The following is a 24,143-nucleotide window of genomic DNA, read 5'->3' as shown; positions in this document are numbered from 1 at the left end:
TGACTTTGGTTATAATCATGCTGAGTATGAAAGGCTGGGCTGTATCCGTCAGTACCTGACTGACGATTGGACCCATCGTTTGCATTTGGTAACCCCCCGTTTTTTTAATGGTGTGATAAGATCTCTCATGACAAACGGTTGGACACGGATGTATAGCGGCTTAATAATAGCCCTGCTTTTTGCGAATGCCATTAACAAGTAATAAATACTCGTAAATCCCGTCAGGCAACAACGCAGTATACCAACATGCCATCTATAATTGGTAGGTGTAACCACAACTCTCAAGTGTCTGTGGTCTGATGGTCTGTTTTGATATCGTCATTATGATCGCTCCGCCTGTTCGCGTGGTGGCGTGGTGGTCGCGTGGTGCCCGTGGTGGCGTGGTGCAAATACCGCCTGCCGGCTCAACATGATCTAATACACATGTTACCAATTAAGAATAACGATAACATCGTCAATGCACTAAAAGCATGTGAATCTCTCATGATAAAGGTTGGGTCAGCAAGTAAACATGCAGATTAGCGATAGACCTTTAAGGCTAGCTTCACAGCCGCATTAAGCCCCAGTCATCACTAATTTTGGGCAGGAAAGGATATACGTAAGAACAGGAGTTTCAAAATGTGAGGATATTGTGGTCCCTAAACCGGCTGCAGTGGTGAAAGATTAGGTGGGATGTGGTGGTGGTGGTGGGGTTTCCTCGGAGAAAAGCAGCATTGCTTTAGGACCGATTCAAATTGCTGGAGTGCATAGAGGGAGGGGGATGCGTTGGGTAAAAGCATCATCGACAATCCATGACTGGTGCCAATGAGTATCAGTAGTACAAAACAATTTTTAAATAACACAAACATAACCTGAAAGGCCGAATAGAAAAAAGTCAACAATTTTGACAGAAACATGAAAGGAATGATTTCAATGCAATATTAGAGTGCCAGTATTATTCTCACAGTTCTGTTCATAAGTAATTTTGCCACGCGACATCTGCCCCGTAGCTTATGAAGCGGGACTGCCCTTAGCTATCACCTCTTTAAAAAGGACACCCTCTCTTTTAAGGAGCCCAGCATTTGGTCCCAACTTGGTAATTTCCACTGTATTTGACCTCTGTAATCAGGACACCTCTCAAATAAGGATGGCATTTGTCAGTTCTAAGGTGTCTTTATTAGAGAGATCCTGGTGTATATATTCTAGAAACTCATCTGCAGTGATGTAGACAAAAATTGTGGTGTTGTTCGTGAATATGACTCACGACATATTCCTTATGATCAGTACTGTAGAATGATGCAAACTGTGTAATATCTGTTTAACCCTTGAGGGCTGAAGGTGACAGGCTGTCAAATTCAGTTGTTATCATACACATATTTGGAAATTTGCTCCACAATCCTTGAATGGTATTTGCTTAGAATTTCTTTAGCCGAGTCGACTGAATACACCAACAAATAATGCACAGTTTGCTTTGAAAAAAAGCATAACCAAAGCCATAGAGAGTTACATAAATAAAAGGTATAGCTGCATGCTGATCGGCTGAAGTGTTGCTAAATGTGTTGCTATGACAACATTTTATCTTACTCTTTCAGAAACCTCTCGAACAGATTGACTGCGAGAAATATCGGAGGCAGGACCATACTGGTCAGTCCAGAGAAGGGCTGCGTCCTGTACGACAGAAAATAGACAAGAAGGGGTTAATTATTAAATTACGAAGATTTTGTACAACAACTACATTTACAAGAGTTGATATTGACTATAATAGAAAAACAAGAACAAGGGGTTAATTTCAACAGTTGACAAAATACTTGTGCTGCGTCGACATGTGGATGCACCATAAACTCTATTCGGAGACAGCATCGTGCAATGCACACCAAGAATGATAGGGGGCGCTACCAGCACTCCAAATGGCGTGACGTTGAGCTGCTAATGGTTTAAAGCGAACTGGAACCGCCGAGCGATTTATTCAACTTTTCGACTTTCACCGCCCGAGAAAGTCAAACTTCCAACTTCCTATTCGAGTTCAGATTTGTAACTCCGCCCCCAGTGCCCGAGCATGCGCAGTTCAATTTGTTATTATTGAGAATCATGTGAGAATCACGTGAGTCATGCGATCTTTCATTCCTGAATTTTCGTAGTAAATTCCATAGTAGTGACGTCACTGAATGATGGACAGCTAGGCGCCATGTTTCATTCATGCCTCGTTCTGATCACCCGATACGCGGGAAATGAAAACGAGGTCATACGAACTGGCTTGGCGGTTCCAGTTCGCTTTAAGTATTGAATTTAGATTCAGAACTTAAAACAACACACTTTTAAACTTCCCATAAATTGGTAATCTCAAACTTTCTTCATCCAAACCCTGATATTCAATCCATAAATAGATTCATGTTTCTGTATTTCGATGATAATTTGTGTGAAACACCTTGCATTTTATGGCAGATAATTGCATTTTCATATAGCTGAGGTTATAAGCTTCATTTTGATATCAATCCCATCTTTGTATTTTTTGTGGTGTCTGTGATATATTCATGAACATTTTCAGAGAAAGCAACAAGCTTTTACCATCAATGTTTTGAGAAAATCAATAGATTACCCATTTCAGTCCATTCGGAGGACTTCCTACAAAAAATGCTTTTAAATGTATTCAAAATCAGAATACTCGGATATGGTGTGAGGCTTATCACGTCAAAATATGTAAGTGGGTCAGAACAGGCATATTTTATTTTGATTGTGCAACACTACCCCTCGTTTAGATGTAGCCGGGGTATATATTGAATCTTGATAAAATGCAAAAACCTTGCGGTCAAGATACTAACTATCCAATTCTGTATGATATGTCACATTTTTGCACACTTTCAAATCTCTATTGTACTTTTTTGCAGGAACTGCGTAACAATGCAATAGTGATGGCTGGCATAATATCGCGCTCTTTTAGGGATAGCTTTTTTTTAATTATCGAGTGAAGAGCTGAGCGTCAACAAAGACATTGTTAGCTCAATGAAGAATATTGGGTGATTGTAATGTAGGGGGAAACCGGAGACCCTGGAGAAAGCCTATATTGTGGAAGAGAGTCTACATCTACGTCTACTGCTACGTGGTAAGTGAAACGGCACCCTTTACCACATGAGTATATATCGATCGAGGCAAACCGGGAATCAAATCTGGGACATCAGAGTTGCAGATCTTGCTGATGATTTCGCCTCTCCGACAGCCCAGAATCAGGATTGAGTATACTGTAAACCAGGAAATATTCATCGGCCTTTTCCCCATTTTTCGCGTTTTTCGTTACGTGAAAATATATGTATATATATTTATGACCATGAAAAAAAAAATATTGAAAATACAGTTACCGGATTGTCAAAGAGCTAAATTATAAGTTGCAATTCTTAAAACCCCAAAATAAATTGGCTCTCAATATGTCTGTGTTTACAGTATAAAGACTACAGTTAAAAACATTATTCTGACGCCAATTATAGGACGAAAGAAATATTTTAGTAGCACACAAGAATCAAAAACTTTTCCCAAACAGATAATTTGATGTAGCTTGACTGACCTTGGCATCCTTTGCTAAGTCTAGCCCGGCTGCGTTGCTCGATAAAACACCCGCAGCAATCTTTGACGCGTGCTCCGCTAACTGACCGAGGACTTCTTCCTCTAACGACTTCTGACTGGCTGATCCTAAAAAAGAGGGTACCACGTCTATCATCAAACACTATCAAATATTTGATATAATGATAACCAATAATGGAAATAATGTCAAAATATGATTTATCATTGAAATCTGAATAATTATCAATATTATGGGTGAAAAAATATTCCAAATATTTTATACAAATCCAGATGGTGTGAGCGGGCTTTAAAGACAATGTACCCAATTGGGCTAGGCCTGAGTTCTTTTGAGTGAAAGGCAAGGGGAAAAAACGTAACGTTTCTGTGTTTGTTTTTCTGTTCTGATGGATGAGAGCTACTCTCTCTGAAATGATAACTTGAACTCTTCTGCTGTGTCCATTTGGGACTGAATAAACGTCAGCACTTAACTTTTTTCAAAACCTGAAATTAATCTCATGTGAATTTATCAGGTTTTTTACACATGCAGTATGAAAAAAAACGTATGATTAAAATTACATATGGAGTTGTTATGACCTATCAATATCCAGTTAGAACAAAACGCATGCAAACAAGTTAGACTAAAAAAGATTATCGTTATGAAAACATTACAAAATGAAATGGCCAGGGCCATTGTGCTCACCTCATGTGGAGGAAAGATGGATAAAGAGCATGGTATTGTGTCATGTAGTGTTAGGTTTGATGTAGGTCCAAGCAATTACAATTTCCCCAAAATGGCCAATTTACAGTACATTCGACCTCTGTGACCTTGAAAAGTAGGTCAAATCAAAGAAGACCCGGGTGACACATTGAATGGTTGTTAGAATTAGATGTACCTATGATATAAAATTGGTGCCAATCGGGCAAGTCATTACTAGGAATAATGGCATTTTGAAGAATTTAGGATTTGGCCCCCTCCCTGGAGGCCAAACGGCAAATCAGATCGCACCAAACTTCGGTACCTGAGATCACCTGACCAAGGGGTACATGTGTACTTAATTTGTGATCAATAGTCATTGCAGTTAAGAAACGTGCCATAGTTACGGCCTGACAGCGAATTTACGCCATTTGACCTCTGTGACCTTGACAAGAAGGTCAATTTAAAAACCTGTGTGACATATACTGTATGGTGGTTAGATGTACCCATGATATCAAATTGGTGGCAATCAGGCAAGAAGTTAAGGAATAATCACATTTTTAAGGTTTTTGGATTTTGCCCCCTGGTGGTCAAGTGGTGAATCATATTGGACCAAACTTCGGTCCCTGAGATCACCTGACTAAGGGGTAAATGTGTACCAAATTTGGTATCAATAGTCATTGCAGTTTAGAAACGTGCCATCGTTACATCCTAACGGCCAATTTACACCATTTGACCTCTGTGACCTTGAAAAGGAGGTCAAATCAAAAACCCGGAGGATATATGATGCACCTTTGCTAGAAGTACCTACCATATTTTTTTCAAAATTTCCCGACTACTATTAAGGGAGATATTGCATATTTTCACTTTTAACGTTTGGCCCCCTGGTGGCCAAACCATGAAACGAATCGGACCGAAACTTGGTCTCCAAGGTGTCATTACATAAGGGTACATGTCTACTAAGTTTCAACTCAATAGCTCTAACAGTTACGAAACGTGCCCTGCTAACGGACGACGGACGACGACGACGACGACGACGACGACGACGACGACGACGACGACGACGACGACGGACGACGGACGCCACGGTATGGGATAAGCTCACCTCTGCTAAGAGGTGAGCTAATGAAAAAAAGTGTTAATTACATGTTAACTTAAATTGCCTTGTAAACATGCAAAAAAGAAAATTGTGGATCAGATACATAAACATGATAAGCACACACCTGCAATGAAAAAGACCCATTGATTAAAACATGAAGTTAGTAATCTGCAACCAATAAATAATTAAGACTAGGCACCTCATAACTTTAGAAAAATCACCAAAAAGGGGTTATAGACTCGTAATGTAATGCGGACAAAACATGACCTCCCATTCCCGCATTTCAGGAAAGGGACCCGATGCAAATAAATTATAGGATGTCATCGGATTGGTTATTTGCGCATGACGTCATGAAATCATTGCCTCATGACACACATGTTTTTGCGTCAGACGTCTTGACTGAATTTGCGTGATGTCATGTAGAGAAGTTGATCTCCACTGTCAAGTCCTGTGCATGCACCAACTAAACATGCTGCTGGCAAAAAGGGACCAAAGTGTGACAACAAATGTTACACGCTTTATAAGACAATCTTTTGGAATTTCCAGTTCAGTTTCAATTAAAAGTTATGATGCTAAAAATGACCCTGTCCATCAGACTTTTTCAAATTGATTCCAATATCGGTATCCTTAATGTCAGAATATTTTTGCTAAAAATTAATGACGTCATGCGCAAATAACCAATCCGATGATATAACATAAAAATTAATTTGCAGATGAACTATTTCAGTGTTGCATCTTGAATAAAATTCATTATTAATAATTAGTATTACATGTACACCACATCATAAATACCAAATTTATCACAAAATACCATGACAAAGTTAGGGTTAGAATGAACATGAACTTTGACACAAAACGTAAAACTCTCCAAAAATACCTATGTCGCTCATTCCTGCTAATATCTCCGGGTCCACACTGCCTGAATCCAGAGAATCATGCACAGACTGTGCTACAGTTAACCTTGACCTGTCTGACCTTGCCGACCTCGGTGATCTATCCGAACGTACAGCTCCCGGTAATATTTCCCTGACATTGGCCGAGTGTGGATGGGGAGAAATCCTAGCAGAACCAGCACGGAAGAAGCCCTCATTTTGTAACAAATTATGTGACTTCGTTGATCTTGCGGAAGTCGTTCTTCGTGTCCTGGCACTAGCTGAGCGCCGTTTTTCGAAAGGTTGAAAATTTGGCATGATGGGGAAATGAATATTATTAACGGATGACGGCCTTCTGATTGTCAGTACAGGGGCATTTCGATCAATCTCGTCTGCGTCGAAGCGCTTTTCAAATAACGGTTCGTTTTCGTCCTGGACCACTTGGATGTAGTAATTTGCTCCAGACGCATCTGGGTCAATATTGTCAGAATTCCATTCCATTTTGGTGTGACCATCTTCAGTTTCCTCTCCACCACGTAGTTTGCCACGAGCAATATCATCCTCTCTGCCAAGAGTAACACCCTCTTTACCATGAGTAACACCCTCTCTGCCATCAGTGGGAATACCCTCCCTGTCGTTTGCGATGGTGCCCTCTGCCGTCCGAGCTGCATCGACCCAGTCTCCATCTGCTCCGTCATCAGTTTCCTCCTCATCTTCATCTTCATCATCATCAGATGACTCATCAACATCAGCAGCGCGATTCACCTCATCATCATTCTCTGTAGCGCCATCTTTCACCAAAGTCGATCCGTAGGTTGCTGCATGTACCGATGGTGTCTTTCTGCCCTCCTCCTCTGTAACCGACTGAAGATTTCCATCAGTTACAATACTTCCTGGTTTCTTCTTCTTCTTGTTCCTCCGTTTTATATTGATTACATCAGATTCCACATCCTCCGAACTCCTCCGTCTACCTGCTGTTATATTTTCTCCGCCTGCTCCAAACTCATTCACTGTTTGGCCAATAGGAGGTACTGCTGGCAATTCAGAACCAAACATCAACTTCTGCGGCTGCAAAGATTTTCTTTCTTGCCCACTTTTCAAGATGGCCGCACCACCCTCTGTTGTCATGGCAACTCCACTTGCTCCTGAAGTTATTCCAGGAAGGACTGGGTAATGTCCATCAGATAAATAAGACGGTGCCAGAGGCGACGACCTTTGAAGATGACTCATGTCAATATCGGAGGGAATGGTAAGGTCAGACTCATAATGACCTTGACCTTCACTTTCCTGAAGTTCAAGGTCAGTATCAGAATGAGATGATTCGTGAGAGTCATCTTCAGTTGTTTGTTGATAGGTGGCGCTAAGGTCTATTGAAAGCTGCGTGGGTTCTTGGGGTATAGTCTCGAGATGATGAGGTAGGTTGGGCTTGCCTGGAAGTGTACAGAAAGGAGGACCATGCATGAAAAAGTGAGGTATTTTGAAGACTGTTCAGTAATGTCTCAAAGTTGTAAAAGGTAAAGTGGTACAATAACTATAGCCCTAGTGCAGTTAGAGCCCCTACAGTGTAGAAAACAGCAGGCAGTACAGACTAATGCACACAGAGGCTATAATTGTACTGGGGCACTGCACCACTTTACCTTACATGATCTTTATATTATCTTGGCTTGTTTTGCTCCGCAAACCAGACATTCGCTTTAAATTTAGTACAATAGTTGCCCATATGCATGTTATTCTTTATATATTTTGAAGAATATCATTTATTCTCTTTACCACTCGTCTCAACACAGTGGAACCTTTCTAAACAAACACCCCTGTTAGCCGGACATCTTCTAATAGGGAGTGTCATTTTGGTCCCAAACGTGTCATTTCAATACAATTTGGCCACTGTGATCGGACACTTCCCAATTGAAGACAATTGAGTAAGTCCCAAGGGTGTCCTAATTGAGTGGTTTTCCTGTAGTTTCATTTTATTTCTCACAGTTGATTTTATCACGGAGAAAACATTATGAGACAATGTGTCTGATTGGTTGGTAATTGGTGGCGAGTGCTTCAGTGTCGGGAGGAGGAAAGGATGTGCTGTATGTGAATTTCCGTCAAGAAATTGCACCCTGCTTTTGTCTTTACTAAAAGCTCAACTTGGTGCAAAAAGAGTAAAGTGTAAGTGCTGCACTCAGGCGACTTAGCAGAGAGTGCAAGAAAATATCTTTGCCCTAGTCAGTGTGATTTGTTAAGAGGAATCAACAGTGTGAATGTTCCACTACTCAGGTTCAGATTTGGTTGTCGGCTGATAAGGCAACTAAAAGTTATTGTTCCCTTGGATATGTAAGCTGTCGTTAGTAAAGAAAGATGAACACAGATAAGTATAACCACGGGAAGGTGGGAAAAGAACACAGAGAATGGAGATAGTCATGCGAGATGAAATTCAAAATATGTCAGAAAGATCTGATTTAACCTGCAAATAATAGAAATGTTATCTTAAATCATTTAGGAAAGTTTTCAGAAAATCAATCCCAATCGAAAAAATATCCAGTTAGAGAATGAGTGAGTTAATTTCTTTTCCGCTTGTACCTAGATCAGAATTTGTGTATCGATGGCTCTTGGGGCTCGACCGACTCTTCCTGCTTGATCGACTCTTTGTGCTCGATTGGCCACTCTGTGGTCTGGAGTGGCGACTCTCGCTGCTGACATGAGCTTCGGATTCTGTGTCACCATTTGTCGGTGTGCAGGCCAAACTGTGAGTGCTTAACGACAATGATGCGTTGATATCACCTGCTGTTATGTCAACCGCTGGAAACAAGGGAAGGTACAACAAATAAGTCTACGAACACTAGAAAACCTGACCACCAGGGGCATATTGCATCTATGCCCGATCATGCTGTAACAAGGAAAATAACGTCACTGGGAATGAGGTTTCGGTTAAAAATTTAGTTTTGATATAGATCAACATACCATAAACCGCAAAAATTCTGTGCTTTTTTATATTTGCAATTTGCAAAGTTTTATGAAGGGAAAAACACTTCCAACATTTTTATTTGGTGGTTACGAAATCAAATCAAAAAATCTATCAAAACATATCATTTTCTCATTTCTAATAACGTGAATCTCAGTTATTAGAAAATCCGCAAAAATGAAACGCCCGTGAAAGTTTTTGGTTAACCACACCTCCAGCTGAAACGAAATGATGCATAATACTGGCAGTGGATATACTAGGCTCATTGGGCTTATATTATGGAAGGGATCAATAGATCATTTGAGGGAATTAGGAGGCTCAGCAAAGTGTTCTCCACAAGGGCTGTTCAGGTCATTATGTAAACATTTGATTAAAAATATTCAAGTTCCGTTGAGTATATTAGTTTCTTCAGGCAATCACTATTTGAAATGCAGTGGTATAAAATTGTAAAAGCAAATAAGCTTTTTTTGTAAATATGTTTTGACGTGTAAGGTAAAGTGGTACACTTATAACCATGATTCAATTATAGCCCAAACAGCAAAAAACCAGCTGGCAGAACATGTCTATCTATGTACACCGAGGCTATGATTGTACCACCTTGATAAAAAGTTAATGACTGTGGAGAACACTATTACATCTGCATTTTAAAACCAGGCCCCATGCGGATAACCAGCGTAGAAAGTCCCACCTTGTAGAAATACATCCAAGTCCTCTGAATGGAGGCTTGGAGGTAACGAGTTGGAAAACACGAATATCTCACTGTACCCGGAGATAACTGATGCATCATCTTCAAAGTCTTAGAAATCAATGAAAGATTATCAGGAAATTTCACAAAGTGATAAGATTTAAAGGAAATCTTGAGAATGCATGAAATGATATCATAAAATTTAACGAAGTGATAGGATTCAAAGGAAATCCTGGGAATCAATGAAATAATATCAGAAAATTTAACACAATGATAGGATTCAAAGGAAATCCTGGGAATAAATGAAATAATATCAGAAATTTAACGAAGAAATGGGGTTTAAAGAAAATATTGGGAATAAATGAAATAATATCAGAAAATTTACGCAGTGATAGGATTCAGAGGAAATCTTGGGAATCAATGAAATAATATCAGAAAATTTAACGCAGTGATAGGATTCAAAGGAAATCCTGGGAATCAATGAAATAATATCAGAAAAATTAACACAATGATGGGATTCAAAGGAAATCCTGGGAATAAATGAAATAATATCAGAAAATTTAACGCAGTGATAGGATTCAAAGGAAATCCTGGGAATCAATGAAATAATATCAGAAAATTTAACGCAGTGATAGGATTCAAAGGAAATCCTGGGAATCAATGAAATAATATCAGAAAATTTAACACAATGATGGGATTCAAAGGAAATCCTGGGAATAAATGAAATAATATCAGAAATTTAACGAAGAAATGGGGTTTAAAGAAAATATTGGGAATAAATGAAATAATATCAGAAAATTTAACGCAATGATAGGATTCAAAGGAAATCCTGGGAATCAATGAAATAATATCAGAAAATTTAACACAATGATAGGATTCAAATGAAATCCTGGGAATAAATGAAATAATATTAGAAATTTAACGAAGAAATGGGGTTTAAAGAAAATCTTGGGAATGAATGAAATAATATCAGAAATTTAACGAAGAAATAGCGTTTATAGAAAATCTTGGGAATAAAGGAAATAATATCAGAAAATATAACGAAGTGATAGGATTCAAAGGAAATCTTGGGAATCAGTGAAATAATATCAGAAAGTTTATCAAAGTGATAGGATTTAAAGGAAATCTTGGGAATAAATGTAATGATATCAGAAAATTTAACAAAGTGATGGGATTCAAAGGAAATCTTGGGAATCAATGAAATAATATCAGAAAATTTAACGCAGTGATAGGATTCAAAGGAAACTTGAGAATAAATGAAATAATATCAGAAATTTAACGAAGAAATAGCGTTTATATAGAAAATCTTGGGAATAAAGGAAATAATATCAGAAAATTTTACGAAGTGTTAGGATTCAAAGGAAATCTTGGGAATCAAATAATATCAGAAAATTTAACAAAGTGATAGGATTTAAAGGAAATCTTGGGAATAAATGTAAAGATATCAGAAAATTTCACAACGTGGTAGGAATCAAAGGGGAAATAAAGACAGGAGCTGAAGTGGGCCAGATTAAAATTGCACAAATTAAGCTCCCCTTCAAACAAACAACACATATGTGATCTGTTTTAAGGCAAACCAGTTGCATATCGCCAGAAATAAATAAACGAGCCAAGAGAATACACTTATCGAAGCAGTAGCTAGATCATCACTGTAAAACAGGCATAAGGACATTTACATTGTAATCATGGCTGGGTCACAAACAAACACTTGTGATCTCGAATAATTTGCCTTAAAAAATCAGTTATTTTTGAGAAAAAGATTACCTCGTGGTCCGTAGCGTGTTTCCGACTCCTTGATGTGCTCCGGCAGGCTACGGCTAGAGCTTCGCCAGCCGGCTGTTTCGGTCTCCTCAGAGTATACCGATTCACCATCTGTAACACACATAGAGGGCGCTACTAGAAGAACGAACTAAAAGCAACACAGCAGAAACCAATGCACACCTAGATGAAGACTGTAAAATCACTTTTTTAGTCTTATATTGTATATTTCTTTATAATTTTTTTGCCGGGTTTTTCAATGTTATTTCAAGAAATAAAAACCCAAAAGAATTTTGAATAGGATTTTCAAAAAAGACTTTGAGCAGTTGGACCCAATTAGTTGATTTGTCAGTCAGAGTGGCGCAGTAGAAACATCAGTGTCATCTCTGAGGTTCCAGGTTTGATTCCCGGTCGGTCCTGGTATAATCATGTGATGAGGACAATTCTCTTAATAGTGTTTTTCATCCAGGTCCCCAGTTTTCTCCTACTAACTTTACATTTTGAATTACCCAATTATGTTTATAGAGCTTTTTATGTCCCAGTTGACGCTCGGCTCTCAACTTAATTTTTTTTCAACACATCAAAATGACACCAAAAAAGTGATTCTATAGCACTTGCTGAGTGTAAGAAAAGTAATTCTGCTAAAGATGACGAATTAACACAAGCCTTGAGAAGAAAACTACAAAAGCCACTAAGGCAGAGTAAAGTTGACCCAGGTGGCCAATGTTGAGCACAAGCACCAATAGATAATTGTGCTTGAATGAGACACACTACATGTACATGTGCTAAGGCTGCACCATGTTGGCAGAGCGCCTTCATCAAACAGTGCAATTTTCAGCAAAAGAAGTCTACCGACAGAAAAGCTAAGAAGAGAGCCACGTGGGAAAAAAGCCAAATAGTGAACTTCTCAAAACTTCACCAAGCACAGATTAATGCTAAGCAAAAGAACCCTTAGCAAAAACTTGATAGAATTATTGTGTATTCTCTTTTACCTCTTGGCTCCGGTCTCTCCGCCATTTGTGCAGCGCCCCCTATCGGTATGACATCTCCTCCTGGTCCCATTATTAGACTACCTTTTCTGCGACTAGTATCTGATCCTTGTTTACTGCTCGCTGAAACACGGAGGCAAAACATACATACAATACTGTAAACCCATAAACATGCATGTGCCTTTTGTTTTTGCATTCGCTGCGAAAAAGAAAGTCTGAGTGAAATAATACTGTTACAGGTTGTCAAAAGCCTAAATTAAAAGTAGGCCTTTACAAACGTTGCAATTTCACAAAACTGCAAAATAAAATGGCGGCTAACTTTTTCTGGTTAACAGTACTGCCACCCAGGCGTCTTTTGAGTATTCTCTGTTCGTGATTAGCGTCAAATAATGAACACAGATAAAAGAAATCTTTCACTCTTCAAAGTTTTACCCTGGAGAATCAAAATCTGCGGCAAAGCAGGTTCCAAGTTATCTCGCATTCCTGAAGTCCCCTGATCATGTGTCTAGGAACATAGTGCTCCCTTCTTTGGAAGACATGATAGAGTCTGACGCAGCACGACTGATTGTTGATTGGCGGTCAAGGGGGCTGACCACTCTACCATTATGCACAGACAAAAAAGACAGAGCCATCAAACAAATATCATACTTTCTGTTCTAGCAGGTGACGTTGACGGCGACTTGGACTTCGACCTTGAGCGCTGAGATTGTTGACCCCGTTGTGACGATCGGTCCGTGCGCAACCCGTCGTCTAAATTCATCTGGAAGGATTTGATGCTGGAAGACTGGCTGAGACTTTCCGTGCTGCTGTGAACAGCATGGCCTACAAGGGTGAAGCCACCACCTAGAAATGGTTAGGAATGATAACTTAAACGAGGAGTCTCTGGATGTTAACTTCATAAGGCTGTCAATTCCTCAGTCACAAGTTACTCAACGTGACATACATTACGTAACGTAATATTATGCACGCAGAACAAAAGGCTTGCAGAGTAAGACAAACTGGAGGACATGGATTAATTCAGTTGAAGCTGACGGGGCTTTGTTGTCTTCTCTGGGTAGACCGAAAATGCAGACTGAAACTCGGGTTGCAAGTTGAGATTTTTTTCTTGAAAACATAATTTGAGGTCTACCAGACTGGTCTTGATTAAACAAGGACCACAACGAGGTATTAATTTCTGTTCCAAAAGGGCTCCTATTAAATATTTGCCATCAAATTTAGACTTGGCAGTACTTGTGACACCAACAGCAACTGCCAACAAAACGAGGCTTAACATTTTTTTTAATTGATATGCTATGGTCGAGTCATTTATTACTCAAATTTCACCCAATGACTCACTTCTATCTGAGACTGGTAGACTGTGTGTTGACCCCTTCTTACTCCCCGTGTGTCTTTTTCCTCTATCCTCATCATCCGATGTCTGTCCCCAGGGTGCCTCCGAAACATCAGTCCCTGGAAAAATCCCAAAGACCCCATTAAAGCTTTCGATATAAAAAAAGGAGGTAGGGAAATCCAGGTGGTGATTTTCGGCTACGTCACGTTTTTTCTATCCCCAGGTACGCTACCAGGGACCTACAATCCTTGAAATGTACGCTATTACAAGACCACTTATTTATGAAGACGTAGGGATTTTTTTCACCAATCATTTAGTTTATGTATCATTTATTATCTATCTATCTGCAAACGTACCAAAGAATACGATTTAAATATGATTTTAATGGGAACACCTGACCTTTGACAGGCTGTGTGGGGCAAAGGAAGAGTATGAGTTGAGATCTGTACAACATGTTTGTGCATAGCGAAGCTAAAGCCTACCACAACATAGAAAGAGCCTTGAAGAAATGGTGAGACAACACCGGCACTTGAATATTGATGAGGTTGGAGGAAACCAGCTCTCAATTAGGGAAAGTATCTTTTTTTAGCTGAGGATATTTTATTTGAACTTGTGTTGAAAAAATAATCACTCGGGGGCTTATCCTGAGATCAATCCAACACTACCAAACAGTTTAGAGATTGAAATCTTTAAAAATCATGTCTATGCTTTCTGGTGGCAGTTTACGAGTTGAAGCAAGCAGAAAAGTTCTGAAAGTTCAGGCTCTTTTTACTCAACATCTTGGTGGCGATGACCTACATAACTTTCTGTTTCTGAATGGCGTAGATCAAGCACAAAAAAACCCAGACCCCAACTGAGACCTAGAGTTTGGGGAGTGTGATTTGCGTCTGAAAAAAAACGAGTTTAAAATTTGTTTGTGTCCCATCTTCAAACAGAAGTGATATAGGATATACATGTAATATATTTAGAACTAATTTTGACATGGCTGATCGAACTTCTTTGGTATCTTAATTGTTTGGACACTTTGGACTCCAGACGAGATACCATAATGCTACACTTACTGTACTTAGAGGAAATGCTTGAATCTTTCAACTGCATGTGAAAACTCGAGAACTCCTTATTTATGGAAAGTTTCACATAGTGTTGGGAAATCTCCAACACATTAAGTGTGGAAAACCTTCTCATGGTGTGGGGAAACTGACTTCTTGGGTGTGTAATCTAAAGGCTTTGATATCTAGTGCACCTTCTCCGTTCTTACCTGCCCAGGACTGGTCATCATCATCGTGGGCCTCGGACGTGGGGCTTGGCACTCCATCCCCCCTCGCCAGTTGGGTCCCTGAAAGGGTAGTAGCTTGGGGGGTAGGGGGCTCAATTTGAATGGGTGGTGCATCAAGTTGGTACATCCCTGGGAGAAAAATTGTCAAGATTTTATGCCAAATGTGCATGATATAAAAAACAAGCAAAAATGTGCAAAAAAATGTAAAATCTGGTTATTGGTAGGTATTCCAACAATTCTTTAACGGAAAGAAAACCTCTTCACTCAGGGAACATGGTTAATGTGGGAAGAAGGCAAAATATTCAGATGGGGAAGAAGATTTCTGGACCAGCCAAAATGTTTATAGTGAGTATGGCGGGCTGTTGAATTAACTGGATGTCACTTGTCTTGAATTTTCGACAAAATTCCAGCAGAGGCAAAATTCAAAGCCGAGAATTATTTGTTCAGGGGATGGAAATAAATGTGTGGATAAAACAGCTAGATTAGAAGAAAAACATTTAGAAGTATAAACACAACACTTGGAGGGTTTGAGAATTGCTCAACTAAAGCGATGAGATCATAAAAATGTCGAGAGAAAATGTTTCTATTTTTACGCCATCAAATTTGCACAATGAGCCATAATTTATATTCACCCTCAATAGGTGGCAGCACTGGTACACCAGATTCCCTCGTTGGCGGAACGTCAACATCCTTAATTGGCGAAAGACCATGTGTCGAGGCCACTGGTGGAAGGGAATGGGTTGACCGCGTGATCTCCGGACTGAACTGATCTTTGTCTATGGCCCAACTCTGGTAAGAATCTGAAAGGTTAAGGTCATGAACACTGGGTCAGGAGATGCATTAATAGTAAACCTAGTGACGTCAAGGTCAGACCCTTGAGAGCTTTATGGTGTGAAAAAGGTGATTCTACACCTATGTTAACATTATCTGAGGTTTAAAGGGTTCAATTTAATCAAATTGAACATCGTTAAGGGTCATTCATTCATAATCCTAAGACAAGAAAACATATCCGTGTTGAGCTGAGGTAACACTGAAAGAGCAATCACTAGAGGGGAGCACTCACCTTTAGACTTATCCGACACGGTGCTCCTTTTATCCAAGGGCACGCTCCCCCTCAATGCGGCACCCTTAAATGATCCACCATATCGTGAACTCCTTGAATCATTTCCAGTCTCGGGAATCGAGCCAACATCCAATTTCCTAGGTTTTGTAGTCGCCCTCTCTTTGTGAACAGGGGCGTCGGTATTTGTTGTGTTCAGAAGACTCTGGAGACAAAAATATTGGAGATGATGAGTGGAGAACTTGAATACGAGGGGGGGGGGGGGGTGATATAAGAGCGGGGAAAGGGTTACCTGTCTCAACATTCCATTATAACAACATTTTAACCAAGTGTTTATACTTCATCTATTTCAAACTCCAAAGTCCAAGGAATATAAAAATGCTTATTTTGACAGGACAAAGCATGACAAAGTACGAAGCAAAATATTAATAACTTTTCCCAGTCATTTCAGGCTTGTTAATGTTTGGCGTGCCGTGCCATTCCGTGAAATTTGAATATGGTATGGAAATGTGCCACAATTCCCCTTTTTCAAGTTGGAAGGGAACTAAATTATCGATCCCTATACATGTACCTGAAATAATTGGATGAAAGCACACAAAAGTGCACCACAAACACCAACACAAGCGTGTGATATGACCATTCTCATCATGCTATTAAAACAAACAACACACAACACCCTGGAGAACAAAATGGCGTGTCATAATCTGTGGTGTTATTTAAATTAGTGGCTGACATATTGCTGAGGCATTTTGTTAAAGCCGATGGCCTGTCATACTGCCGTGGCATTCTATTGAAATGGATGGCTCGCCATTCTGCTGTGGTATTTTGTCGAAATGACTACCCTGCCACATGGCTGTGGCATTCCGTCGAAATGAATGGTCTGTCATACTGCTGTTGCATTCTACCAAAACAAATTGCTGGCCACATTACTGTGGCATTCAGTCAAAAAAATGTCTGCCATCGTATTTTGTCAGACATTTTTCACACCTCATGGCGTGCAATACATATTGACTTCATCGCATTTCATGATTCTAAAGTGCCCCGCAAGCCTGATTTTTTTTTCTAATTTGCAACGGTTAGTGATATGATGATAAATAAGGACTACCAAACTTTATCGCTGGCACCTGCAACAGCCACTAGAAACTTTTGTCTGATGTCAGATGTAATATTGTATGTTGCATGCTGCAACAAAAAAATTCTCATTTTCAAAATTGGGCAACATGATTTTATTCCCCAGGGCGATTCAGGCAGTAGGATTGGAAACCATTGAAAATAATGCCTGGAAATTTAAGAGAGCTGGCAAAGAGTTGAGCTGAAACATCGTAATGAAAACAAGCAGTTCTTAGAATAAGACTAGCCAAAATTATCATAGAAAATGATGTATAATCAATTCAGGGCAAGCAAGTTGAGATTTAGAAAATGATCACAGGAAAGAAGATCGGAAATATAGAATTTCCAGAGATACAACAGGAATTACATACCGTTAGTGTTACCCTGGACCCAAAGAGGGCGAGAAAAGCTGCACACTTAAGCTGTAATTGGAATGGCTATTATAGAAGCTTGTTCTATAAACCAATTTCAAGTTGTTCTCAAAACCAGTTTACACTTGTTCTCTAAACCAGTTTAAACTTTTTCTCCAAACCAGTTCTCTGTAAACATGTTAAAGCATTAGCCAGTGACCTACCTTCCATTTCCTGTAGAGATTGACCTGTATTACAGAGTAACTATTTAAAGGAATTCCCTCAATTTAAACAGTTCAGTTAAATATTGTATGGAGGGCTTAATCTTTGAGGAGTATTGAGCTGTTTTAAGCAGTGTAGTAAACTTTATCCCTAAAATTCCATTGAAGCTTCAGCTTTAAGTTGTCAATTCATAACGTGTACCTTGAAGAAATATTTAGATTCTAAATAATCAGTGTTTGGGCCTACATGATTTATATGATTGGCTACTTGATGGCCCATATTGAGCATCTTCATAGTGATACAGTGTTTCATGCCATCAATGAACAACATATCATAAGAAACTAATTTCAATTTTTTTTGGGGGGGGGCTGAAGTCATGGTGACCATTAAAATGAGGCATATGAATGAAGAGGCCTTCATTGGAAATCAGAACATCTGCCAGAATTGACAGATTTGTCTACAAAATTGATATTAAAAAATATCAATGGTCATCTTTTGCAAATCCATAAAAGTGATTTAAGTGTCTTGCCCAAGCTTACCTGAGGATCATAATCAGGCCGAGACTTGTCCGCTTTCATTTCTCGCCACCTCATCTTTTGGACGAGATCCAACATGTTTAGTTTCTTCTTTTTCGGTTTCGACATCATTTTGATTGGTTATAGCTCTCAGCCAATCAAATAATCGCACAAAATAAATCCAGGCAGTGTGATTGGATGGCGCACTCATCCAATGAAATTAGTTAAACATTCTCATTGGTTCACTATTCTATCCAATGAAATATATCGAAATACTATCAGATAATGTATTCTGATTAGTCATCTATTCTGATTAGTCCTCAATCAAATGTTCTGAACGAAGCATTGGTTCTTGATCCTATACAGTCAGTATTGTCTCCAAATGCAATCCAGACACTCCGTCATTGAAAGTAATCACCAGTCCATTTTCAGAAAGGAAATTGTTCCAAAGGCGATTATTTACTTCTATTTTTCTATTTTCAAGCAAATACTTTGACGGTGTTTGGCGGATTGTTATGTTGTTGTTAACCTTTCATAATCTCTCTCTCTTTCACAGTTACAGAATTCGGACATGAAAACTCTGTTATGGTTTGCAACAAATTGCACTGAGCACCAAATTCCAGTCCAGCAAAGACTACAGTCATCTCTGATAGAAGTCATATAGCACCGTTAGATTCTGCGATCCCACTAAGAGTCACATCATCAATTCTTGTACTCGTGATCAAAACTCACAAACCTAAAATCAGGCAGTGGAATCCTTGCGTGGGGAAGATATTCATACAAAACACATGAAAGTTCCAGCAATATTGTACGCTCTTTATTTATGTCCTATCCGAAATCCATTTGTATTTGTTCTTACTGCTGGCAAAAAAGTGCAGAACATGTCTTAGAGATAACTTTCAGCTTATATCTTCGAGAGGTTTTCCAAATTATTGTAAGTTAGCCACTGTTGGCTACTATCAACATAAACACAGTCATTTAGTGTCTATATTCTCCATTTCCAAAAAGGTTTCATCTGCTGAAAAAGCATGCCATCAAACTGAGGAAAAGTTCCAAGCCAAAACTAAAATATTTGAAGTCTTAGCTTTTAAATCAAAATAGTGTCGGAATCCTGGCATAAATAGCCATCTTATTTCCAGTGAAGCAAACAGTTTTAAAAAGGAACACTCCGTTCGAAAGTGACCAGTAGAAATTAAATTGTTTCATGGCGAGACGTTCACTGTTTTATCGTTAGTCAATATCTGATCGTGACTCCACACGTAAACACGATAATTTCGTGTTCCATACTATTCCACTTGTTACGCTACCATGCCAACTACCATCATAAAACCCAACGTGATTTACTAAAAGCACTAATTAATCGACAACAGGACGGCACCTCGTTATGGAAGAATAGTAATTAGCACTAACACCTGACAATGTGGTAGAAAATATGATAGTCTGTAAATGGAATTGTCACATATAAAATCAATAGAGAATATATTACATTCTCTATGTCTCAACTCCCATCCTGAGAATAGACGTCCCGACTCCAGCCGGGAGTGGGCATAGGAGTCGAGATGTCAATAAAGCAGGTTGCGTTCAACCCAAGAGAACCAACATGAAATGACCTGATATCAGCACACAGACCTGGTAGTTCAAAAACATGAAATTTACGTTATCCCAAACGGCAGAAATTCATCCTTTGTGTTAACAGTTACGTGAAGCATTCAAGACGTTATCTCTTTCAGTAAATCCCATTAAATCTTTTCACGTTGAGACTAACGACTGTGTTAAAGTTAACATTGTTTTCAACAACCTGGCCCTAATGCAGATAACCTTCAAATATAACATAACACTGATTACCTCAAAATGACATTTACTTGACCAATCAAAAATTTAACATTCATCCAACCGACCAATCCAGAGATGACATCCAACTGACCATTCCAAATACAACATCCAACTGACCAATCTAAATATAGCAATCTGAAAAATCCAAAATATAACATCCAAATGATCAATCCAAATATAACATCCACATGACCACTGCAAATATAACATTCACCCGCCAAAGCCAAAATATAATATCAAACTGACTGATCCAAAATAAAACATCCACATTACCACTACAAATATAACATCCGACTGACCAACCCAAATAACATCAAATTGACTAATCGATTTTAGATATAACATCCAACTGACCAATCTTAAGTGTAACATCTCGCTGATCACCTCCAAAATACAGCATTCACCTAACAAATCCAAACTATAACATCCAACTGATCAATCCAAAATACATAGCATCCAACCAAAGAATCTGGAGTACAGCATCTCACTGACCGTCTCTGGAATATAACATCCATCCAACTGACCAATCAGAAATATAACATCCAACTGACCATGCCAAAATATCACCATTCACACAATATCAAAAGAGGTCTGCGCTTTGGTGGTGTAAAGTATTACAATATAAATATTGCCATTTGAAAGGATCACTAAATTATGCATAATTACTGGTATATATTGAAATTAGCAAACGATAACCTTGAAGGCTACTTAAAGGCGTAAACTGTTAGTAATTAATAGTGGTCCAGGAAAATAGAAATGCCTTTTCAGTTATTTTGCATACAAATTTGCTGAAACTACACAATGGCAATGCTCAAATTCACATTTTGTACGTTTTTACGAATTTGGAGATTATGAAAAATTTCATAAAAAATCTATATTTAACGAACCCATAGGCCTTTAACATGAAAGACACCGCAAAAGAGAGGGAAGTTTGAAAATTGGGTCCAGAGATTATCTTTTCAGAAAAAGCATAAGCTTTCCAGCAGAGATATATAGGTTTGCTATAAATAGAGATTTATGGAAAATGAATTGTAGAAGGTGAGCTTCAAGTGAGATCTAGTTCAAGTGCTTTGTAAATCAGTAAATTCTCAATTGAAGGGTAAGGTTACACAACTGGAAATTTCAAATTCAAATTCGGTTGATGAACTTAATAGAGAAAACCATTAAGATAAGGTAGGCTACAATATTTTGCTCAGTCTGCCTGGAGCTGTGAGTCTCAGCATTAATCTCCATAAATGGATGAGTCGAATTATTATTCAGTTTATGAATGATAGAAGATTATTAATCGGCATCAACGTACCAAATCCTTGGCCATTCGAAGCAAATAGGCCCAATTGATCTTATACATTTATAGACAGGATGAAGCAGGAATGTATTGCACATGGTACAGTCTACCACAAGGAACAAATGCTTAAAAAAGAAAGAGATACGTATATATCATAATCCATTGCAAGTTGATGGCTGATCAAGCAACCCCAATTCGTACCTACACCAATACACTCGTCAAAATAGATGTCTTCGAGCGTTAGAAGAACCTTTCAGGGGTTTTCAGTTTTCCAGCCAACAAAGATAAGCACCCCGTAGATGCTTTTCAGGGAAATGAAAACACCTTTTTCAAAAAATTAAAAGCTTTGTAATTTCTCTGAAAACCTCTACAATGTAGTTATCTGTGTTGGCTGAAAGAAAAAAAACAGTTTTACAGAAACTCAAAAAACTAGATTTTTGATAGTGAACTGTTTTTTTCCCCACTGTATGGCTGCCGACATTAAAATCCTTCCTCTGTATGGCTTTTGATACTAAAATCCTTATTGAAAGCATATCCCAAATCTCTAAATCGAATCAATTCACTGTAAAATCCTTCCCATATCTTAATTTCACACACCATTAAAATACAATACATTCCATTTACCAGAAAGGTGTACTTGTAGGGGACAGGTTTGTCAACAATACCCACAACAAATATCTTATAATCACAGACCTAAACCTAGGGGCAAGGTTCACGATAGGCCTACTTTTCCTGTTAAAAAGCCTAGGCCCATAATCGAAGCTTGATTTTAACTTAAAGCAAATAAGGTTTGGCAAACATTGTTGGCAAACACCAATTCAAAAGTTAACGTCCTACATTATAAAAGTCATCGGAACACCAACCTTATAAATAGTAAAATCTTGGGTTTCAATATCAAAAACAAATTTGTTTAGGTCTTTAATTTTCCGTCAAGTCTTTAGAGTTTAATTGCCTTAAGGAAAGGTTGTATAAAAACAGGGAACGTTAAAAAATAAGTATCATATTGGCAAATACACATCAATGCTAAACTCAGCGGTACAGTGCCCACTATAGGCTACTATCCAACTTTGTTAGATTTTTTTACATGCCCTGGCATACACTCAGGTACAAGGGACCACGTATTTAAGTCTCATCTGACAGACCCTCATTTATTCATCTCATATTGACCCTCTAATTTGTTACGAAGAGCCAGAAATTTTAGTTCCTTGAAAGCCACACTGGTACATCCAGATATAACCATGGGTTGACCGCATGATCTATTCTGAGCTCTATATCATGGTAGCTAGCAGTGTTAGGCTATGAGGCACATTTGCCTGTCACAGCACAAATATCCGAATATTCACCAAAAACAATATTACCCGATTGATGAAGCGGAAAAAGATAAGCTACCTACACCAAGATATCCAGATACCTCAGAATCTGCAGTGCAGAAACAAATAACAACAAATTGTGAAGTGAACACACCAACCAGACAAGAATTACCACTCATCCCAAAACTTCTATAAAATCTTGCATCCTAGAAACTAGAAGTTGTCATCAAACCAATCCGTTACTTACAACCCTGATTTGCTCAAAGCGTTTTTTCCATCTCACATAATGTCCAGGATAGTACGCAACAATATCGTCCACTTTATAATCCTCTGAGGTCAAGGTTGCCAGCCGTGGGCTATAACCAATTAAGCGCGGCGTACTCTCGGCACTTGACTCCCCGGAAAAAACAACATCATGCTGACGAAGTTTCGGCAAGCGGAACCGTCGCCCAAATCGCAAATCATACTCGGAAGACTCTCTTTCAACAGATCTGACCTTAGGTAGGTGAACATCTTGAAATGCGTTTACGTTCACAGATACTTTGGCTGCAGTGTGAAGATGTTCTAATTTCTCCGCGTTCGTTTTTGTTGGGACCTGTTTAGGAGACAAAGCGTTTGATAAACTGCCGGGAGACTTCCGTGCCGAGCTGCGGTCGGTTTGAATCACTGGTAAGACCAGTTCGTCGTTTGCTCTTTTTTGACGACTTTTCTCCTTTTCCTTTAGGACTTGTATCTCTGGACAGAATAGAACATGACTTGAGTGAACAAGGGCGGGGAGCCAGAAGAGTTGTTTTTGAGTCGGCAACATAGTTCCTCATCCAGGCGGCAAGGCTTGGGAAAGAAATTGTTGATATCCAACAAGCTAAGTCTGTTGACGTTTCAGGTGTGGGCTAAAACCCAACTGTTCTGATGAGGCTTTGAGCAAATTTAATTTTGCGGTAATAGAAATACCAGGCCTTCGCATCACCTCATTTTCCACACTTCTAGTCTAGAACACAGTGCTGAAGTTCTCAGACAGTCTGCAAGCAGTGATCCTTGTGAGGAAGGTCAAAATACATGAATGTCCATCCAAGTGCTATCCAAAGTGTATTCTCACAGTGAGTGATTATAGTTTAAAAAATTAACGGCACAAGTCATAATTTAATATTTCGCAAGATGCAGTGGTCCCACAGGCTAGAATTTAATGCAAAATAGTCTTCACCATAAGAGATAGATATGCTTTTGAACTTGTTATCCTCTGCGGAGTTATAGGAGAGATGAGCTGCAAGAGTTGC

The 24,143-nt window shown here is 38.9% G+C and overlaps 1 protein-coding gene across 13 annotated transcripts in view; it reads right to left on the bottom strand.

Annotated features, from left to right (window-relative positions):
• The window catches only part of LOC135499975 (uncharacterized protein KIAA2012 homolog), a 61,661-nt gene that overhangs the window by 18,903 nt on the left and 18,615 nt on the right, over positions 1 to 24,143 (bottom strand). For 5 of the 13 annotated variants that reach the window (XM_064791054.1, XM_064791053.1, XM_064791057.1 and 2 more), the window contains 9 exons: positions 16,248 to 16,449; positions 15,817 to 15,984; positions 15,167 to 15,313; positions 13,914 to 14,027; positions 13,227 to 13,421; positions 12,582 to 12,701; positions 11,596 to 11,703; positions 3,536 to 3,660; positions 1,564 to 1,647 (listed from right to left, as the gene is read on the bottom strand). In XM_064791054.1, coding sequence (XP_064647124.1) covers positions 1,564 to 1,647; positions 3,536 to 3,660; positions 11,596 to 11,703; positions 12,582 to 12,701; positions 13,227 to 13,421; positions 13,914 to 14,027; positions 15,167 to 15,313; positions 15,817 to 15,984; positions 16,248 to 16,449 — 1,263 coding nt within the window. Of the gene's footprint in view, positions 1 to 1,563; positions 1,648 to 3,535; positions 3,661 to 11,595; positions 11,704 to 12,581; positions 12,702 to 13,226; positions 13,422 to 13,913; positions 14,028 to 15,166; positions 15,314 to 15,816; positions 15,985 to 16,247; positions 16,450 to 17,928; positions 17,953 to 18,465; positions 19,757 to 24,143 lie in introns of all 13 variants that reach the window. The other 8 variants (XM_064791062.1, XM_064791064.1, XM_064791061.1 and 5 more) reach the window with 7 other exon arrangements.

The sequence above is a fragment of the Lineus longissimus genome, chromosome 15 (genome assembly GCF_910592395.1).
Source record: "Lineus longissimus chromosome 15, tnLinLong1.2, whole genome shotgun sequence".
Taxonomy (NCBI): Eukaryota; Metazoa; Nemertea; class Pilidiophora; order Heteronemertea; family Lineidae; genus Lineus; species Lineus longissimus.
The sequence above is the reverse complement of the archived record's forward strand: the minus strand, read 5'-3'. Positions and strand labels throughout refer to the sequence as shown.